Here is a 16,859-nt window from a genome sequence, read left to right on the forward strand (position 1 = left end):
TCACCTAGAGAGCCCAACATCCTCTTCAGAAGATCTGGTCCCGCTAAAAACACTCCTAGGTTAGCATTGCAGATTTAGTGTTAACAGACTGGTTTTAGGATGATTTCCCCATGGGAAAGTCTGCTGTCCCACATAGGGACAGCTCCCAATGTAGGGCAGGACAGGCCAGCCAGACCAAGCAGCAGGCATGCAGGCTGAGAGCCAGGCAGGGAGACCCAAAATCTGCACACGGATGTGCTGTGCACTGCTGCTCTCCATGCAAAAACTGGATCGAGACCCCATTTGTTGTACCCCTTGAGAAACAGGGCAGCGAAGGTAAAGGATACCATCAAGGGCAGCCACACCTCACTGCCTTTTAACCCCTCCTTGCCTCTAATATCTCAGCACACGTGCTCTCCTACTGGGAGGCTAAAGGCAGAGAAACACTGCCTCAAGAATTACAGAATGGCAGGACTGGAAGTGTTAAAGGCCAGTTTCCTGCACAAGTTCCTCTCCAGGTCACAGAGCAGGTTGCTGGGACTTGCTAAAGTATTTCTAGCCTGACAGATCTAGTGGCAGCAGAGGGTTTGAGACACTGCCTGCTGTGAGACAGCAGTTCAATCCTACAGCCAGGAAGTGCCAGCAGCTCAAGCCTGCAGCAGGCACTGCCTCCAGAGAGGCTCTCCAGGCACCAGCAGTGCCTCTGGCACGCTCCTCAGAGCTCAGCACACGCCCTCTGTGCATTACCAGCCAGGTGCAGAAGGAAAACTCACAAATAACCCTGTGTCTGTGTGCAAGGGGCTTGGTGGCCCTTTGGGAACAGGGGATGTAGGTAGGATTGAGGCATAAACAACAGCCCCACTGTTCTCCCACTTTGCATCAGCAGGCATCTGCTCCTACTGCACCAAGGCAGCGTGGTGACAACACCCCGGGAGCACAAGGTGACACCAGAGGCTTTGCAGCCCAAGGTCCGTCCCAAGCTGAGGAAGCTCCCTGCTGGCAGGGGCTAGGCAGAGGAGAAGAGGTCCCAGCTCATCAGTACTCAAGCACAGCACTGCAGGGGACCACATCAGCAATATTTTTAGACTGATTGTTAGCTATTTTGTTGCATTTCCACCCTTCCAGCCACCTCTCTGTGGGTCCACACAGCTGAGTCACTGCTGGAACCTTCCAAACGCTCGCCTGCCAGTGGCACACAGCTTTGCCTGGCAGTGCCAGCCCTCCCCCATGCCCGGCCACAGCCCAGCGCTGCCGCAGCCTCACCTGCCTGCAAGACACCCCGATGGAGAGCCCAGCCCCAGAGCTGGGCCAGCTGCAGCCTGCCAGGCCTCGGCAGCACTCACACACAGCAGCATCTCCTGATATCCTCTCCTTCCCATCACAGCATGGACAGGCCACCAGGAAGCACCAGCACCTGCCAGCTCCTTAGACCCACACAGCTTTCAGACACAGGACACTTCTCTGCCACCAAGAGTGATCAGAAAACACTCCTGAGCTACAACAGCTCCCCTGCCACTCCTCCAGGGCCCTGAGGAAGGGCTAAGGCCCCACAGAGATGGGAGGTGTGGGTGGCTGAAGCAATACAAAACTGTGCACAGGATCAGCCTTTCACCTCCCAGCCAGCACATACACCATCCCCACAGCTCTCAGAGCAGGAGAGCAGCAGCCCAGGCCATGAAGCACCCCTGGCCCAGCTGCTGCTCGCCTGCAAAGGGTGGGAGGGAGTGAGAAGGAGAACATTGTCTCAAGATGACAACAGCCCTAGCCTGGGACCCTCTGCAGGCCAGAGGCTGCTCTGTACCAACAGTACAGCTGCACTTGGGCAGGTCTCACAGCCCAGCCACCCCCTCTCTGCAAACTAATGGGAACACCAGTCAGAAGTGAAGAAATAGGCCTCTGCAGATAGCACTGGGTGCCATCTTCCACCAGCTGTTACCACACTTGCCACAACCACCCAGTGGGCACAGATCAGAGCCCAGGGATGTGCCCGAGGCAAGATCCTTCCCGCAGCTCTGCCCGGGCCTCTGCGGCAGGCAGGAGCTCCAGCACAAAGCACTGCAGTCAGTGGGGGCACCTGACACTAGAGACACTCTGTGAGCAGGGAGGTCACCAGAGCACATTCAAATCCTCTCCAACTCAACCTCCCCTGAAGCCAGCACCCATCCACCCCCTTAGCAGTGATCTCCCACCAGCAGCACGGCCATGCCAGCCCCACCAGCCAAGCAGCGAGGCGCAGAGCCCGACCGGGCTCGTGCCAGCACACTGCTCATCTGCCTGCCGGAGCACTGCGGAGACATCCACACCTCTGCCAAGGCAGGCTGGCAGGAAGCTGGCCAACAGAGCTCTGGAGATGGCTACAGAGGAGCAGGTGGAGCTGGGACATCTGCACCGAGTGGCTGCCTTCATGTGTGACAGCCTCACTCTGCAGTGCTGTGTGCACTGAGCCCACCGCCAGGGTCACTCCAGGGAATGTCACCTGCTCCAAGCGTGCTCTTCATCCATTAAAGAACCTGTGACAGAGGTAACAGCAGGCCTCCAGTCTGCCAACAGCCCGAGGGGGCTCAGAGCAGAGCTCTGAGGCACCTGGCTGGCCCACTGTACACTAACAACTTGGTTCTCCTTCCTCCTTCAAAGTCTCAGCTGGCAATGAAAGTATAGGCAGTAGTGTGTGGTATTCCCTGGTTCATTAGGGGAAGCCCACAGGACCATGTGGAGGTTTGCTCACTGAAGCAGAGCAAGGCTTAATAAAGCTACCGCAGCTGGGCTGCAGGCAGACCTCAAGTGCCCATGCCAGGCCCCACACGCCAAGTCTTGTCAAAAATTAAATGCAGAAACTCAAATGAGCTGTGCCAATACAGCTGTTCAAATTCTGCTACCCCACTATCACTTTTTTTTTTCCTGTTTTACAACTCATGCAGCAATTCCGGGCTGTGTCCCAGAAGCTCTTCCTATGCTTAAGGACAGCCCCCTTGCCCCACCAAACATCTACACAGGCAAAAACCCCACTGCCCAGCTCCCCCACCCAAGAAGCTATCTATACTCCTGTCAGCACCAACTCCATGCCTGGGGCCTCTGTGTCACCCAAGTCTGTGCACCAATGCACTCCCCTTTTAACAAAGCAGGAGCATGCTGCTATAAAGGGATGAGTTTCTGTAGCAACCAGGCTGTACTTGTACAAACTCTGCCAAAGCACTAGATCTTTCCACAGACTGATACTTGAACGAACACACTGTTTGTGAAACTGGTTTTTACACGCCTCAAAGGCTAGCAAGCAAACTCATCACTGTTTTACCCCTCTGCTCCAACACCAAGCTGAGAGAATGCATTAAGTTTGTGCATGCAGCACTCCTTTCTCCTGGGAATTTACATGGAAGGCTGGTGTCTCAGTTAACTGGACCCTACATCACTCCAGGGGAGGCACCCAGCATCCCTGGAATCCTCCAGCTGATCCCAGCTGCAAAAGCAGACTGAAGAGGATCAAGGGGGAAGGGCACACCAGCCAGCAGCGTGTGGCTGCAAGCCCACACCCTGCCCATCACGTACATTTGTGCTGGACCAGAAGAGTTAAAACAAGAAGCCATTCCACAGCATCTCCTGCAGCCCACTGCCAGGCACAGCCTGCTATTTCTAGTTGAGCCTGAGAGTGGAGAAGCATCCCTCCAAGTCTCCCACCCAGCTGAGGAGCTCCTGGCTGAAGTTGTTAGGTGCTGGTTGTACCACACCCCACAGTAGAGCTGGGCAACTGAGGCTGCAAGGACTTTGGCAATTAGGCACAGGGGGGCCCTCTGCAAGCATATCGCACCCCCCTCCACCTGCAGAGCTCCCTGCCACCAGGGATTTCCTCAGGCTGCTGGAGTGAAGTTCAGTCTCACTCCTACCCAGCGTGTTCAGCCTCCTAACACCACACCCCCCCACCCACTCCCTCCAAACACAGCCAGAGGATTTCTCCTCTCCTGGTGAGGTTATTCCTCCAGCAGCATTACAGCTCTGAGCAAAACAACCCCGGGCACTTCTCATCTGCAGTGAGCTGACAGCAGAGCAGAGGGGGCTGTGGCACAAGGCAGCCACAGCCTCCCCAACTCAGCTGTCACATTACACAAGCACCTCAGCTCGAGAAGCCCCCATTAGCCGCCGCCAGCGCCCTGTTACACAAGCACATCGCTCCACATTAGCTTGAAACCAGCCAAAACCACACACAGAATCCAACAACTGTTGCTGCATGTGTCAGCAGACTCACCGGACTGCGTGCTGGTTTGTGCTGCAGTGTCAGTGTCCTGGGTGCTCCAGGGTCTGTCCCACCCTGTCAGGTTGAGAGACTGCAGGCCAAGGCACAGATCGTTGGTGTCTGGGAGGCCACGGGAAGACTCTTGAGTGGATGTAGGGAAGAGCATCCTGCTTGCCACTGCTTCTTCAGAGTCCTGGATGTCTGCTCGGATGGAGAACAAACAGAAGCTTGAGAGTTCAGGGCTGCTTTTTTCTTTCTAAAGCAGTTTTCCAAAGCATTAAGCCCCAAGCCAGGTTTCGCGTCGCTCTGAAGCCACAGCTCCTGCAACCAGCAGTTGCACCCCAAAAGGGAGGGCTACCATATGTCCAGAATCCAGCCCCCCACCCCCCTCAGCCCCTCCACCTTCCTATCCCGTCTGCATTACTGACTGGGTCAGCATGTGACCAGGCTGCTGATGCTTACTGTGCTGACAGTGACGTCACTCAGCCATGCAAGAGAACTGCATCAGCTCTTACAAAATAAAGGTAAAAAGAAAGGATAAGATTTCCCCTGACAGACAAGACGGTAGCAGGAAGGAAGAGGAGCAGTTCCAGTAAATAAGGGGAGGCAGGCAGCACAAAGCAGGGCTCGTCGGCACAGCAGACACCAGGCTGGAGGCAGCAATCCCCCCAGCAACGACGAGAGCAGCAGCAACAGAGCACAGTTAGTTTTAGTGCTACCCAGCTCTCCTGTCCCCGCCTCCCTCCACCCACAAAACCCAAAAACACTTTAGTCCTGGCCAGCTTCCAGCTGCTGGCTCCAATTCAGAGCCGATGCAAAGCTTCGCAATTCTGCTGGCATAATCTGTTTGGTTGAGCCTGGCCACTGTGCCTCACTGACTCGGCATTGTTTACCCCTGAGTAACAAGGATAACCTTCAACCCCCACTACCCAGAGAGCAGCCCATTATCCCTGGTCCAGCCTGAGCAGGCACAACCCGCTGGTACAGGAGGAAAAGGACTGAGCAGACCCATTTCACATCAGGAATTTTTCATGGCCTGTTTACCTTTCGCCCGCCCGGTCCCCCCTTTCCCAGCCCTCCCCTCCCCTGCAGGGTGTTCACAAGCCTACAGGACTGGAGATGCGGATTCTCTAGTTTAAGCCCTTGCCAACAGCCTAAGGAAACACAGCAGGTTCATAGTCTGAGAATTCCAGTTTAACGCAGGGATCTGGGGGCTGGTGAAACCACAAGATGCTCAGCTGTGCTAACCAAAAATCTGAGTCAGAGGGCATTTATAAGCCAACTCCCAAGCAGCAGCAGCTGTCTCCTCCTCCTCCCCCTGCCCCCACAGCCTCCCACTGTGCCATCAGATGTACACCTCGCTCCACACACTGCTCCCAGCTCTTCCGCAGGCGCTGCAGTCACTCCAGCCTGTCACATTACCTCTCACGTGCAGCCCCAGCCATCCCAGACTGCCCGACAGCGTTCCCGGCCTCCTTTTCCACATGCACATCCCAGGCCACTCGGATGCCCACAAGCAAAGGCTGATGGCAGCTGGGTAACCTACGTGTGACACAGGTCACTGCTGCCAGAGGCTGGACCCTTGCCTTCATCCCATGGCAATTTGGGAGCACCAGCATTCCCAGACCCCAGTGAGAGAACTGAGGCACTGCAGCATGATTAGAGAATTTAAAACCACATAACCTGCTGGCAACATGCCACTTTCCCCCTCCCAGCTGCAGCCTCCTCCACATCATTCCACCAGGTTAGCATCCACCAGTGTGTCTCCTACTCCTAGTAGTACTAGTATGAGCTGTAGTGCCAATTCAGTCACATTACTACCAAGCACCTGTAACAGCATCTATTCCTCTGACAGTGTCACACTGCATCTCCAGCATAGTACTTCACTGCATCAATTCTTCCCAGATAGTTTTTTTGATTGCTTGTTTTGGACATCTCTAACATAGGAAGGAGAGGATCAAGACACAGTGCTCAGCCAACTCAGTTCCCACAGCAACCATAACTTGTCCATATGAATATGTAACATTCCTGTCTTTATGAAAACGCACAAATGTTCTGCACAGATCCCTGGTAGCAGGATACTCCATTCCCTTTGGGGACCAGGGATCTTGCTAGCTCTCAAAAAAACTAATTCCCACCAAGCTTCATCTTTTGGGAAACATGGACACAGTAGTAACACACAGCACAACTTGAATACCAACAACTTGGATGAAACCCACAACTGAAGAAATAAGGAAAATAGGGAACAAATTTATCTGTGACAGGAAGCACTCACTCCACAGCATCCAGCCATGTTTTCCCTCACTATCCACATTTTTCAGGAAATAAACTGTCTTGTTTAATTGAACCAAATTAGATTCAAGGAAGTCATCCAGAATTCCCTCTGACTTCAATCCACATTAAAAAACTCCCTGCAATCCAGTTACAGTTCTAACTGTGGAAGCACAGAGGAGAATCCACTCAGATAACCAGCAGTTTTTAATTAGACCTTTTCCCATCAGAAGCCAACAGCCAGCCCAAGCTGCTTCCCCTTTAATACTCCCAAGCCAGGCTGAAAGAGATACAGGTCATCCAGGCAAAACACCAACTAAAAAGAAAAACAAAAAGAACTCAAATAGACTTCTGGACTAGTTATTTTTAAAAGTCAAGTGTCTGGAGATTTGTTACAAAGCAATCAGTTGTTGTAGGCAGAAAAAAAACCAATCAGATACCAGAGGAGGAAGAATTACATTTCTGACAAAAATTCTGTCTAAAGAGTCATAACTTCAAGTTATTCATAACTAAATGTCTACCAAACACTAAATAACTTCACTTTGCAACCTGACACAGCCCAACCTAAATGCTTTACTGCATATTTTTCCAAGCACCAACCACCAACACAAGCCCTTCCAACCTGGATTTTTCCCTGGAGTTGCCACTGGAAGCCAACCATCCTGGCAGAGGGAACGGCACTGCACTGGGCTTGTGCCCGAGAGTCTGGGAGAGACTGAGCTCCTGCCTCCCAAGCCTGTTGGGTTTGATTTCAACAGCATGATGAGAACAAAGTACTTAACAAAACACTCCCTTGCTGGCCTTGGAGCAAGTGTCTCTCCTGGGCAACTCCCTCCTGCCTGTCCAGGAAATCCCTGTAGCCAAGCCACAGCACAGGCTAGACAGCTTCCCACATCACTGTCCTCATGGAAAGCTGCATTTTCCAGACTAACTGTGAGCCCTGGATTTAAGACATTCCAAAGGTAAGGCTCTCCAAAGCTGACCTCTCACCTGCAGGCAAGGACAGCTGTTCCTGTCCCCAGCCCATCCTCCCCACTCACACCACTTTAGGCAGGTTAGTTTCCACACAGGAAGCTGGGCTGGGGAGCTCATCTGGTTAAGACAAAGCCACAGGGAGTTAGCTTTAAGCCTGGTTTGCTCCCCTGATCTGGTATGCAGCATGGCTGCACCAACCAGGCACTTCAAACAAGAAAATATTTAGGAAATTACAGCCTAAGCCTGCTTTGGAAGGATCTACAAGGCACGGCAGCAGAAGCTGTGATCCACAAGCAGGTTGTGGATTAAGGGAGCATGATTCAGTTCCCAACCCACAGCAGCAGCATCTCTGTGCCATCAGTCTGGAAAGGTGGTGCTACAACCCAGCACAAAGGTGTTCAGATATTTGAGCCTTCCAGATCTGGGAAGGCCAGCTAACAATCCAGCAAACAATTTCTCTGTTTTCTCAGAATGGTGATGCAAACACAAACCAAGTCAGATCCCATTCCTACCACCTCCACAGCCAGTACAGCTCTCTTTGCTCCCACATGCTGGTTTCCACCAGAGCCTGAATACAGATGAAGCCTCTCCTTGAATGTGGGCCCCAAGCATTAACAGCAGCAGCATAATAAGCCCAGCTCAGTTATGAGCTCTGTTCAGAGACAAAACCAGATTCACACCATGGATCAGAGCTCTGACCAAGGCTGAAGTTCCAAACCAAATCTAGAGAAGCCAGAGGCAGAGGAAGCAGCCTTCAGATGACAAACAGGAAGGCAACAGCCAGCAGCAACATTCCTTTGCTTGTCACACTTCTCTGCACCTCCCATTGTAAAGGATGGGAATTGCATCCCTGAAAATTAAGCCTCTCAAGTGCCTTCTGCACACAAGACAAACAGATAGCCAAGTGAAAGCTTTCAGATGAGCCAAATATATTCCTAAAGTGCAGTGGAGGTCATTAGGGACTTAGAAAAGCACTTGTTCAGCAAAAACCGACTAGTTACAAGAGGTTTTTCTGAAACACAGCTAAGCATCTCCCCTCTAATCTGAAAAGTTCCTGAAGTGGAGACATTTGCTGCTGCATGATCTGTTCTACAGCCAGATGAAGGAGTCTGCCTTATTCCATAGCCACAAACACTTGAGCAGCTGGCAAGCAGCTACTTCAGAAACCAAGAAAGAGGCGCTGCAACAGTCTTGCTGCTCTACCTCTCCCTCTTCCAAGAGTAACAGAGGCTGCCACAGAATTACAGCACCAAAACCTGAGTGGCAGAGCTCAGTACACATCAGAAAACTGCTGCATCTTTGGGAACACTACCAGTCTGTAACCACAGAAGAACACAACACCTTTGGCCAAGTCCCTGTTCCACAGAACACTGACCTGCTTTTCCATCTGTATATCCAATACAAAACCCAACTACTCCAGTGGACAGAAGCATCATGCTTGTGTAGGCAAAGACCTGTCAATGTGACACTTCAAAGGGCAATAAGAACAAGGGAAGTAAGTGTGCTTTTTCTGGGGCACAGGTGTGGAACTTCCCTACTCTGGATATGCATGTGGCATCCAGTATTACTGTGGGGCAGGCAGAATGGCTCTGCCACCTTCAGGCGAGCTCCTGCTAACAGTCTCACTCTGCCTCAGTACCTCCAGGTAAGCAGAGCTACCTTTTGAGCCTCTGCATCCTACAGCATTTTGTTCCCTGATTCCAGACCATGTGTATCAGGTCAGCTGCATCCAGTGCTACCTGGGGCTGCAAGGAAGGAAGAGCAGAAGAATTCACATTACAATTATCAGAGACACTTTTTGGACGGCTAAACAAGTGATAGGTTGTTAACTGCAATTGACTGCAGTTAAGAGCAAACAGGAAGCCGATTTAGTCATCAGCTAGTCTGGGTATGCATTTGTCCTTCAGTTTTCCTTAAATAAAGCCACCACTGAGTCATTAAAGCCTGATGGACCACAACTAACAGCATTTACACACTGAACTTGGCACCTGAAGCCTCTCACATCCAAAGGAAGTAATATAGGCATCTCCCATTCCTTCACACAACGGGACTGCCAAGTTAGAGCAAAATAATGGCTGCTTTGTTGCTGTTAAATGAGCAGAGCTTAATGACAGATCAATGTTGCTGGGACACTTGGGGTACCCACACATCCTTAAAGTTCCTTTTAAAGGCACAGCCTTCAGCTGAAACCAGCAACAGGCATGCAAAAGCTCCCATCAGAGCTTTACTCCCAGTTCTACTAAAGCTGGAAGTTGTGCCTGCGGTTTCAAAAGCTGGTATAGGTAGCAGCACCTTCAAACGAGCAAGGCCCAGCTTTAAATCCTGGCAAACAAACCACCAGCCAGTTGAGAACCTGGCCTCGATCACGTTCTTATTCAGAAAAGTGATAAACATATGCAACAGCTTTAAAACTACATTCCTTGCACAGCAGCTGCTCAAGGACAGGCAGCTGCTCCAGCAGCACTGTCAGGAGATGCAGATTCCTGCCTCTGTCAAGGCCACACTGCCTCTCCCATCTCCAGCACCACACAAAAAGCTACTAAAGGTTAAGGCCCACACTGAGGAGGTTCTGCCTTCCTCCAGAGAAGACTGAGGCAGCCAGACAGGCTGTAGTTCTGGAGCACCATGACCCTGCCCCAGAAGCCACCAGACAGGTTCTACAATGACAGCTCTCCCCACACCACTGCACCCCACAGTTTGGGAGAGCACCCTGAGCCTGGGGCAGCTAGCCACAAACCTAAGGGAGGGTGGTCACCTGTGCATCCCAACACAGCTGGCTTTGACAAGGCAGTGAAGCTCACCATGGATTATCATCAGCTGCAAGCTGATCTCTACACAGATCCAGCTTTAGCTGTGACAAGCTGAACCTGCAGCAGCAGTCCCAGCTCTGCCCTGAACAGGATAACACTCTGCATGGATCCAGGAGTGCTGAATCAGCCTGTCCTCTCACATTGCTCAGGCTGCTGCTGCACTGATCCCAGCATGGCCTCACTGTCAGCCCAGTAAAGTGTCTCCACACGTGTCTTCCCCAATAGCATTAGTGAAAGGTCATGAACTTCTGCCATCTCCTCTCCACCACGTGTAATCCTCTTAAGGCTCAAAGGGGCTTCTTCAACAAAAGTCCAAGCCAGGATAAATTTATTTTGACACGAAGATGACAACTGAAAAGCTTGAGGAACCACAAATAGATTAAAGTCCAAGCATTTACTGCTGGAATAAAGTCTTTCCCAAGCTCTGCCATTAAAAGAGTTTAAGCTGTAAAAAGACAGTCTTTTCACCTGTTATAGCTACAACATTCCTGGTGGATCTCAAGAGTCATTAAGCCTGCCCAAGCAAGGAGTTTCATGATAATCTAGTCTAACTACAGTTGCTCTGCACAAAGGAAAAGCACCACTGACTCAAGAATTATATTCAGAAGTGACTTAGAGCAATGTCAAAACATCACCTGAGATGAAGGATCTCTGCTCCATTGGTCACCTACCCAGAATTCACTCAAGGGCAAGGCAAATCGCTCCAACACCCCGTTCCAGGCCCAACCACCTGCCCAGGCACCTGCACTATATTCTGAATTTCAGCAATCAACTGCTCAGCCTTACAGCCATCAGGTGTGAATTTCTACACAACCCAGGCCAGGGTCCAGGTGCCAAAGTAACTGCCCCATTTATAGATCACAGATGCCCCAGGATTCACATCCTTGCTGGTGCTGCTAGCTTTTCCACGGAGAAAACTCTAATTAGCTATCTATCAAACATTAAGAGCAGCTCCTGCACTTTTCAGCTGTAAAGACAGGACAAAGCTTGCAGAGCTGCCACATTCAGGCCCTCCTTACCTGCCCAGAGGTTCCAGCTCCATCGTTTAGGAAAGAAGGCTGGGACTGCAGGGAGACCAATAACTGTGAGCTGAGGACACTCTGGCAGATGCTGACTCATCCATGAATTTACAGCTGATAACTGCTGGCCCAGGTTGTTCTTTTATCAGTACCTTCACATTTCCATTAGCCCAAGGCAGCCCCCCTCAGCAGGGCCCAGTATCCTTTGGGAAGCGAGGAATTCTTTCCTCACGACACTATAAGCACTTATGCCACTATACAAGGAATTTGGCACAAGCTGAAACCCTCCTGTCTGGGTAACTACTGCTGAGCAAGGCCCCCATCCTGGTCCCCAGCTGGTGAGACTGGTCTTCAGCTGCCAGAGCAGGAAAAAAAAGCTGCTTGGGGTGTCCCCAAAACACAACTTTAGTTACCCTGCAGCAAAATTAACATTTGCTAGAGGAAGGTGCTCTTTTTTACACACAAGTGCCACTGTACTTGCCCTATGAAGACTTCCACAGGACTTACTGATCACCTGAAACAAGCACTTTAACACCACTGGGAAACTCAAGAGTTTTCAGACAAGGCATCACCAGCAAGACACCCTGGTCCAGATGCTCCTAGGAAAAACCAGAGTAAGCAATAGAACAGGCAGAGTTTGCAAGCAGCAGGTTAGTAAAAAGTTCTACTTCAGCACCAGGCAAACACCCCCATCCCTCAGAGAAGAGCTTTCAAAGTAAAATACAGCACTGCAAATTAAAATTGCTGTGCCAGCTCTTAAGCCCAGACCCAAAACCAGAACTAACCCACACCTTCACAGGATCAATCTGCTCTAACAGGCAGGTGCACCTCCTTTGTAAACTAGGTTAACTCTGGCAAGCTGAAACTCAATCAGGAAATACCATGAACATGTTCTAAGATTCTGTTCAACAGTCCCATTCCAAATGGAGCAATAGCTAAGATTGCAACAAGGAAGCCAGAAATAACTTTCATGAACTCACTGCAAGGAGATAAAGGAAAGTATTCCTATTTATTTCTCCTTGATGCTTCCAGTGCAACCAGATCAGATACAGCACTGGCCACTACTGTGACAGGGGACAAAAAAATAGCCAAACCAGCTCAGTCCAACAGCAAATCTCTAAAAATGCACCACTAATCTGAACTGGTTAATAATCCCCACACCATTGCTCAGGAGTAGCCAGCATAGCCCCCAATGCCACCTTACCAGGCAGGTTTCAAGCAATGCTGGCCATTGATCCAGGCCTCAGAGCAAGCAATTCACTTCCTCTGGTATTTCTGCAGTGCCAGCATGGGATCACATGGCCAGATCAGCCCCCGGTCAACACTGCTAAATCCTCAAATACCCAGGAGATTAAGCTGCACTGGAAGTCATCTGGTAGCAGTCATTTTGCTAGCCCAGAACAAAGTTGCACTGTACAGGCATGAAACCGGCTCACACAGTGCCCATATTCCCATTTAGAACTTTTTCCACACCCATTTGATTAAACTTCAGATTACCCATCAGGCCAAGGCAACTCTGTCTCCAGTGACTGCAGAGAAACCTGCTCACCCATGGCACCCTGCAGGGTCATCAGCTGGGGAGGCTCAGCCCTTCCCACTTTGTTTTCGGACATATCCTGAGGAACCAGTTTGTTTCCAATAATGGCTGAAGTATTTCTGGACCCTGTAATTCAGAGGCTGGAGAGGCAAGAGCAACCACTTTCAAGTGCCCAAATCCTTGGCACAAGCACTGCTGCTCAAAGGTGTGCTGGCAAAAGGAGTATCAGGCACAGGTACATTTACTGCAGTCCTGGGCTGCTGCAAAGGGACAAAAACCATGTCCTTTACTTGGATAAAAATAAGACCAGACCAAACACTCTCCACCACTTTGGCACAAAACTTGTCTTGAGGCAGCAGAAGATGCCCACTCCCCTCAGCCTGGAAGAAACAGAAGCTTGCAGCAGATTTCATAACACCAAGCTTGCTTTGCAGGGAAGTCAGCACCACCTGTGCTCTGACATGCAGGTTTAACTGACCTGTAGCAAGTATGTTTTTTCAAAATTATTTTGCAATTTCCATGTATGCAGCAACTCAGCCTTGCTTAATGTTGCAAGTAGTTTAATCCTGACACTAGCAGAGGCAGACTAAAGGAGTCTGCTGGGGGTATTCCCACCAGGAATTGGCAAGTCAGGCAGGGAGCACTCACATCCTGCCCACAGGGACCCACTGCACCTCCAGGCACATCCACACTGCCAGGGAATACAAGGATTATTCACTTCAGGCACACAAGCAAAGCCTCCCGGTTCCAAACATGCCAACACCCACACCGCTGAGGATTACCACCACCACCACCTGCTCACCAGGTCCCACCAAGTGCCTCCCCCCTCCAGCAGCCCCCCTCCATCACCTGGCAGGGCGTCACATTTGCTTTTTGTGACAGGCGTGGTGCAGACTCCACTGAAATCCAGAGAGTTGTCCAACATGGCATTTATTCGGCGGAATATATCCGCATTGCTGCAAGTGGAAAGAGCAGGGGCATTCGGGCTATCCCAGCAGTCTTTTATGCTCCTCACAGGATCTTCTTTCTGGTAAAAAAGAACCAGTATGTGTGTCAAATAGGCAAGTACTCAGCTTTCAACACATTGTGGAAAGCCTGGACTGCCTCCAATAGTCACATTAGCTTAGGTCTTAGCAACACTCAAACCCAATTCTTGGCATTAAAGAAGCAGTTAAGCAAACCAGTCAGCAGTCTGCACACTGGATCAGACTGCCCACCACACACAGGTACCAGGGATGGACTTCAGTGTCAGCCACACCAAACCAGCTGGGTTGTGAACACAGCTCCCTGCTGTTCTTCTCCAGCACATCACAACACCAGCAGATATCTGATGAATGAGGGCACACACCTTCTACCCCAAAATCAGTTTCCTGACACCAAGGGACAAGTGGGGTGCCCATGGTCCAGGCAGACACCACAAGGAACCACAGCAGTTCCTCTTATGCACAGCAAGGCTCACCTCACTACCCATCTTGGGGACTGATCCAAGTCAGCAGCAATCACTTCAAGCTTGCAGAAAAAGATCTGAACACTGCTTCCCAGCAAATCAAACAGCCCCAAATCCTGAGGAAAGGCAGATCAAACCCTGATCTTCCCTTCACACAGCAGTTCCTGACCTCAAAAACAGGAACCCCAAACCATCTCTGCTTTAGCACAACCCTGCATAGGCACAGATCCACCAGCATCAAGGTTCTGCAGCCACCCTAAAGAAAGGGTGACCTATGTAAAGCTTCTGTCGAGAAACATCAAACCCCTCCTGCACTCTGATGCCGGTCCAGAGAACCGGGAAAAGCAGCTGCTTTCCCAGCTCTGCTCACAAGCCACTGACATGCAGGCACCACATCCGAGCCTCTGACAACTCAGAAGCCGCTAAGCTTCATCACTACCAACGTTTAGAGGCCGAGGACAGGCCTAGCCGCCGCCCAAGAGCCACGGCAGAACTCTGCTCCCGAACACGCCGAGCAATCGGTATCGCCGCCCATTAAGACCGGCTTTAAAGAGAGGAGCAGGGAGGAACAACCCTGCCAGTCCTGGCCTCCGGAGCAGAATGCTGGCCATTAAATCAAGTTGAACTCAGATCTGAAGAGCATCAAGTCTGGCAAACGAGCCCCTGCTCCTCCAACACACACACCGAAGCTCTAAATTGGGCCATTTGTACTTGTCAAGATACTTAATACAGGCACCTCCTGGACGTGCTACTGCAAGTTTCGGGCGCCTCACTTACCTCCAGTTCTGCTTCACCCGCAAACAAGTTTGAAGCACCGAGCTGGTTTTACTTTCAAATGGCCCCTTGCTGATCGCTCAAGGAGGCTGGTCTAAACCGAACTTCACATGGAGACGGGAATATAAACCCAGCCCATGCCTGGCGCTTACATTCCACCCCCCACCTCGTCATTAGACGCGCACGATCCGATCGTTTTCTCCAACGACCCACCACATAGCTAAAAAGCAAAGGAAACCCGGTCTTGGAAGCAGCAGGAATAAGCTACTGAACCAGCACGGTGCCTGCAGGCGGGACCTGAACAATTGCTGGAGACCTCCAGCCCGTTTCGGACTATTAGCATCTCTTCAGCGCTGAGGGCTGGCTATTGAAATGCCAGAGCTGTGCAGGAAACCACGCCGTGGAAAGCCAGTGTCCAGAAAGGACACGGAGGAGCCCTGCAACTTCATTCGAATAGAGGGAGAGATTCTCCACTGGGGCACACGCCCGCAGGGTATTCTCTCTGTTTTGGAGGGCACAGCCTCCTTTCAGCCTAAACTCCCGGCTGCATGTTGCCCTCTCCCTTTCCCCACTGGCTGAGTTACTAGGAAGGTACAGCCTTCCCACACCGCCTACCACATATCCCCCTTTAAACACGTTTTTCCCCCAAAGTTCAGAAATTCAGGCTTGTACAGACCCTTTGCCTGTTTCAGGAGCCAAACTGTTCTGTAACAAACCTGCGGCCTGAAGTTGGTAGAGACATTAAGAGCCATTAAGAGCCATTTCAAAGACGTTAACAGCCATACCCTCACCCATGGAATTGTTTGTAAATACATGAGCACACAGAGCCCACCGCCAGACAAGGTGCTGGTTCTCTGGAACATTTACAAGAGTGAAACAGGTAAGGCTGAAAGCGAGCTGCAGGCTGAGAGAACAGGCAGAGCATGCTTTAAGTCATCTTTATAAAGAGCAGCTGGAGTACAGAAGCTCAAATTACAAAAGTATTGCCAGTCATCTTTAATAAAAAGGAGTGCCGCATCAGGCTGCCTTGGCACAAGCATGGAACTCCACATTCTACTCCTGTTCCTGTAAAAGAACCACTTCCAGCAGGAGGCAAAGCTTTTCCCTAGGAATCTGCACTAGTGAGACAAAATAACCTGGAGCAGCCAGCTGAACGCCCCACCCGTTCCTTCTCATTTAGTCTCCACTACTGGCAGCACCACTCCTGCTCCAAACAGGAACCAGTGAGAACACAGCCAAGCCTTTCCACAGAAATCCCTTCTGCTAGAGAGCTTTTAACCCTAGATTGTAAAGGATATCCTTGAGATACTGCAATCATCCTGCACGCAGGGTAGGGGGGACCTTGCAGCACTACAACCCCTTGTAGGAAGGGGCTCGGGGCTCACCCTCTCCTCCCTTAACTCTAAAATAAGATACTCCTTTGAGAAGAGCTTTGCAAGCCTCCAGAGCACTTAGAGCCTGGAGAGGATGCTAGAAAGAGTCTGCAAACTTGAGAATCCACCCAAATGCTTCCATCTCAGAGTCAATACCAAAGCCCAGTGAAACACCACACCTGAGGCTGCATCCCCACAGCCGGTGCCACTATTTATCCCCAGCCAAGACGAGCAACACAGCACTCCAGAGCCCAGGTAGGATTTGCTTTCCGTCTCCCACCTGGAATGATTTGGCAAATTCAACACACTGTCTCTCCAGGCTTCCCTGGAAGCCCTGCACACTGCAGCTACAAACTACAGATCCTCTCTGCTTCCGGAGGTACAGCAGCACTGTACAGAGTGCAGCACTGGTGAGTCCTCTTCACATCACATGAGACACCCTGGGGTGT

At 51.0% G+C, this 16,859-nt stretch overlaps 1 protein-coding gene across 3 annotated transcripts in view; it reads right to left on the reverse strand.

Moving 5' to 3' along the window:
* CPEB1 (cytoplasmic polyadenylation element binding protein 1) overlaps nt 1–16,859 on the reverse strand; it is a 38,689-nt gene that overhangs the window by 19,217 nt on the left and 2,613 nt on the right. For 2 of the 3 annotated variants that reach the window (XM_056499398.1, XM_056499399.1), the window contains exons 2-3: nt 13,666–13,843; nt 4,217–4,405 (exon numbers count right to left, since the gene is read on the reverse strand). In XM_056499398.1, the coding sequence (XP_056355373.1) occupies nt 4,217–4,405; nt 13,666–13,843 (367 nt within the window). Of the gene's footprint in view, nt 1–4,216; nt 4,406–13,665; nt 13,844–16,690; nt 16,825–16,859 lie in introns of those variants that run through there. The other variant, XM_056499400.1, reaches the window with a different exon arrangement.

This window comes from Oenanthe melanoleuca, chromosome 10, assembly GCF_029582105.1.
Source record: "Oenanthe melanoleuca isolate GR-GAL-2019-014 chromosome 10, OMel1.0, whole genome shotgun sequence".
NCBI lineage: Eukaryota > Metazoa > Chordata > Aves > Passeriformes > Muscicapidae > Oenanthe > Oenanthe melanoleuca.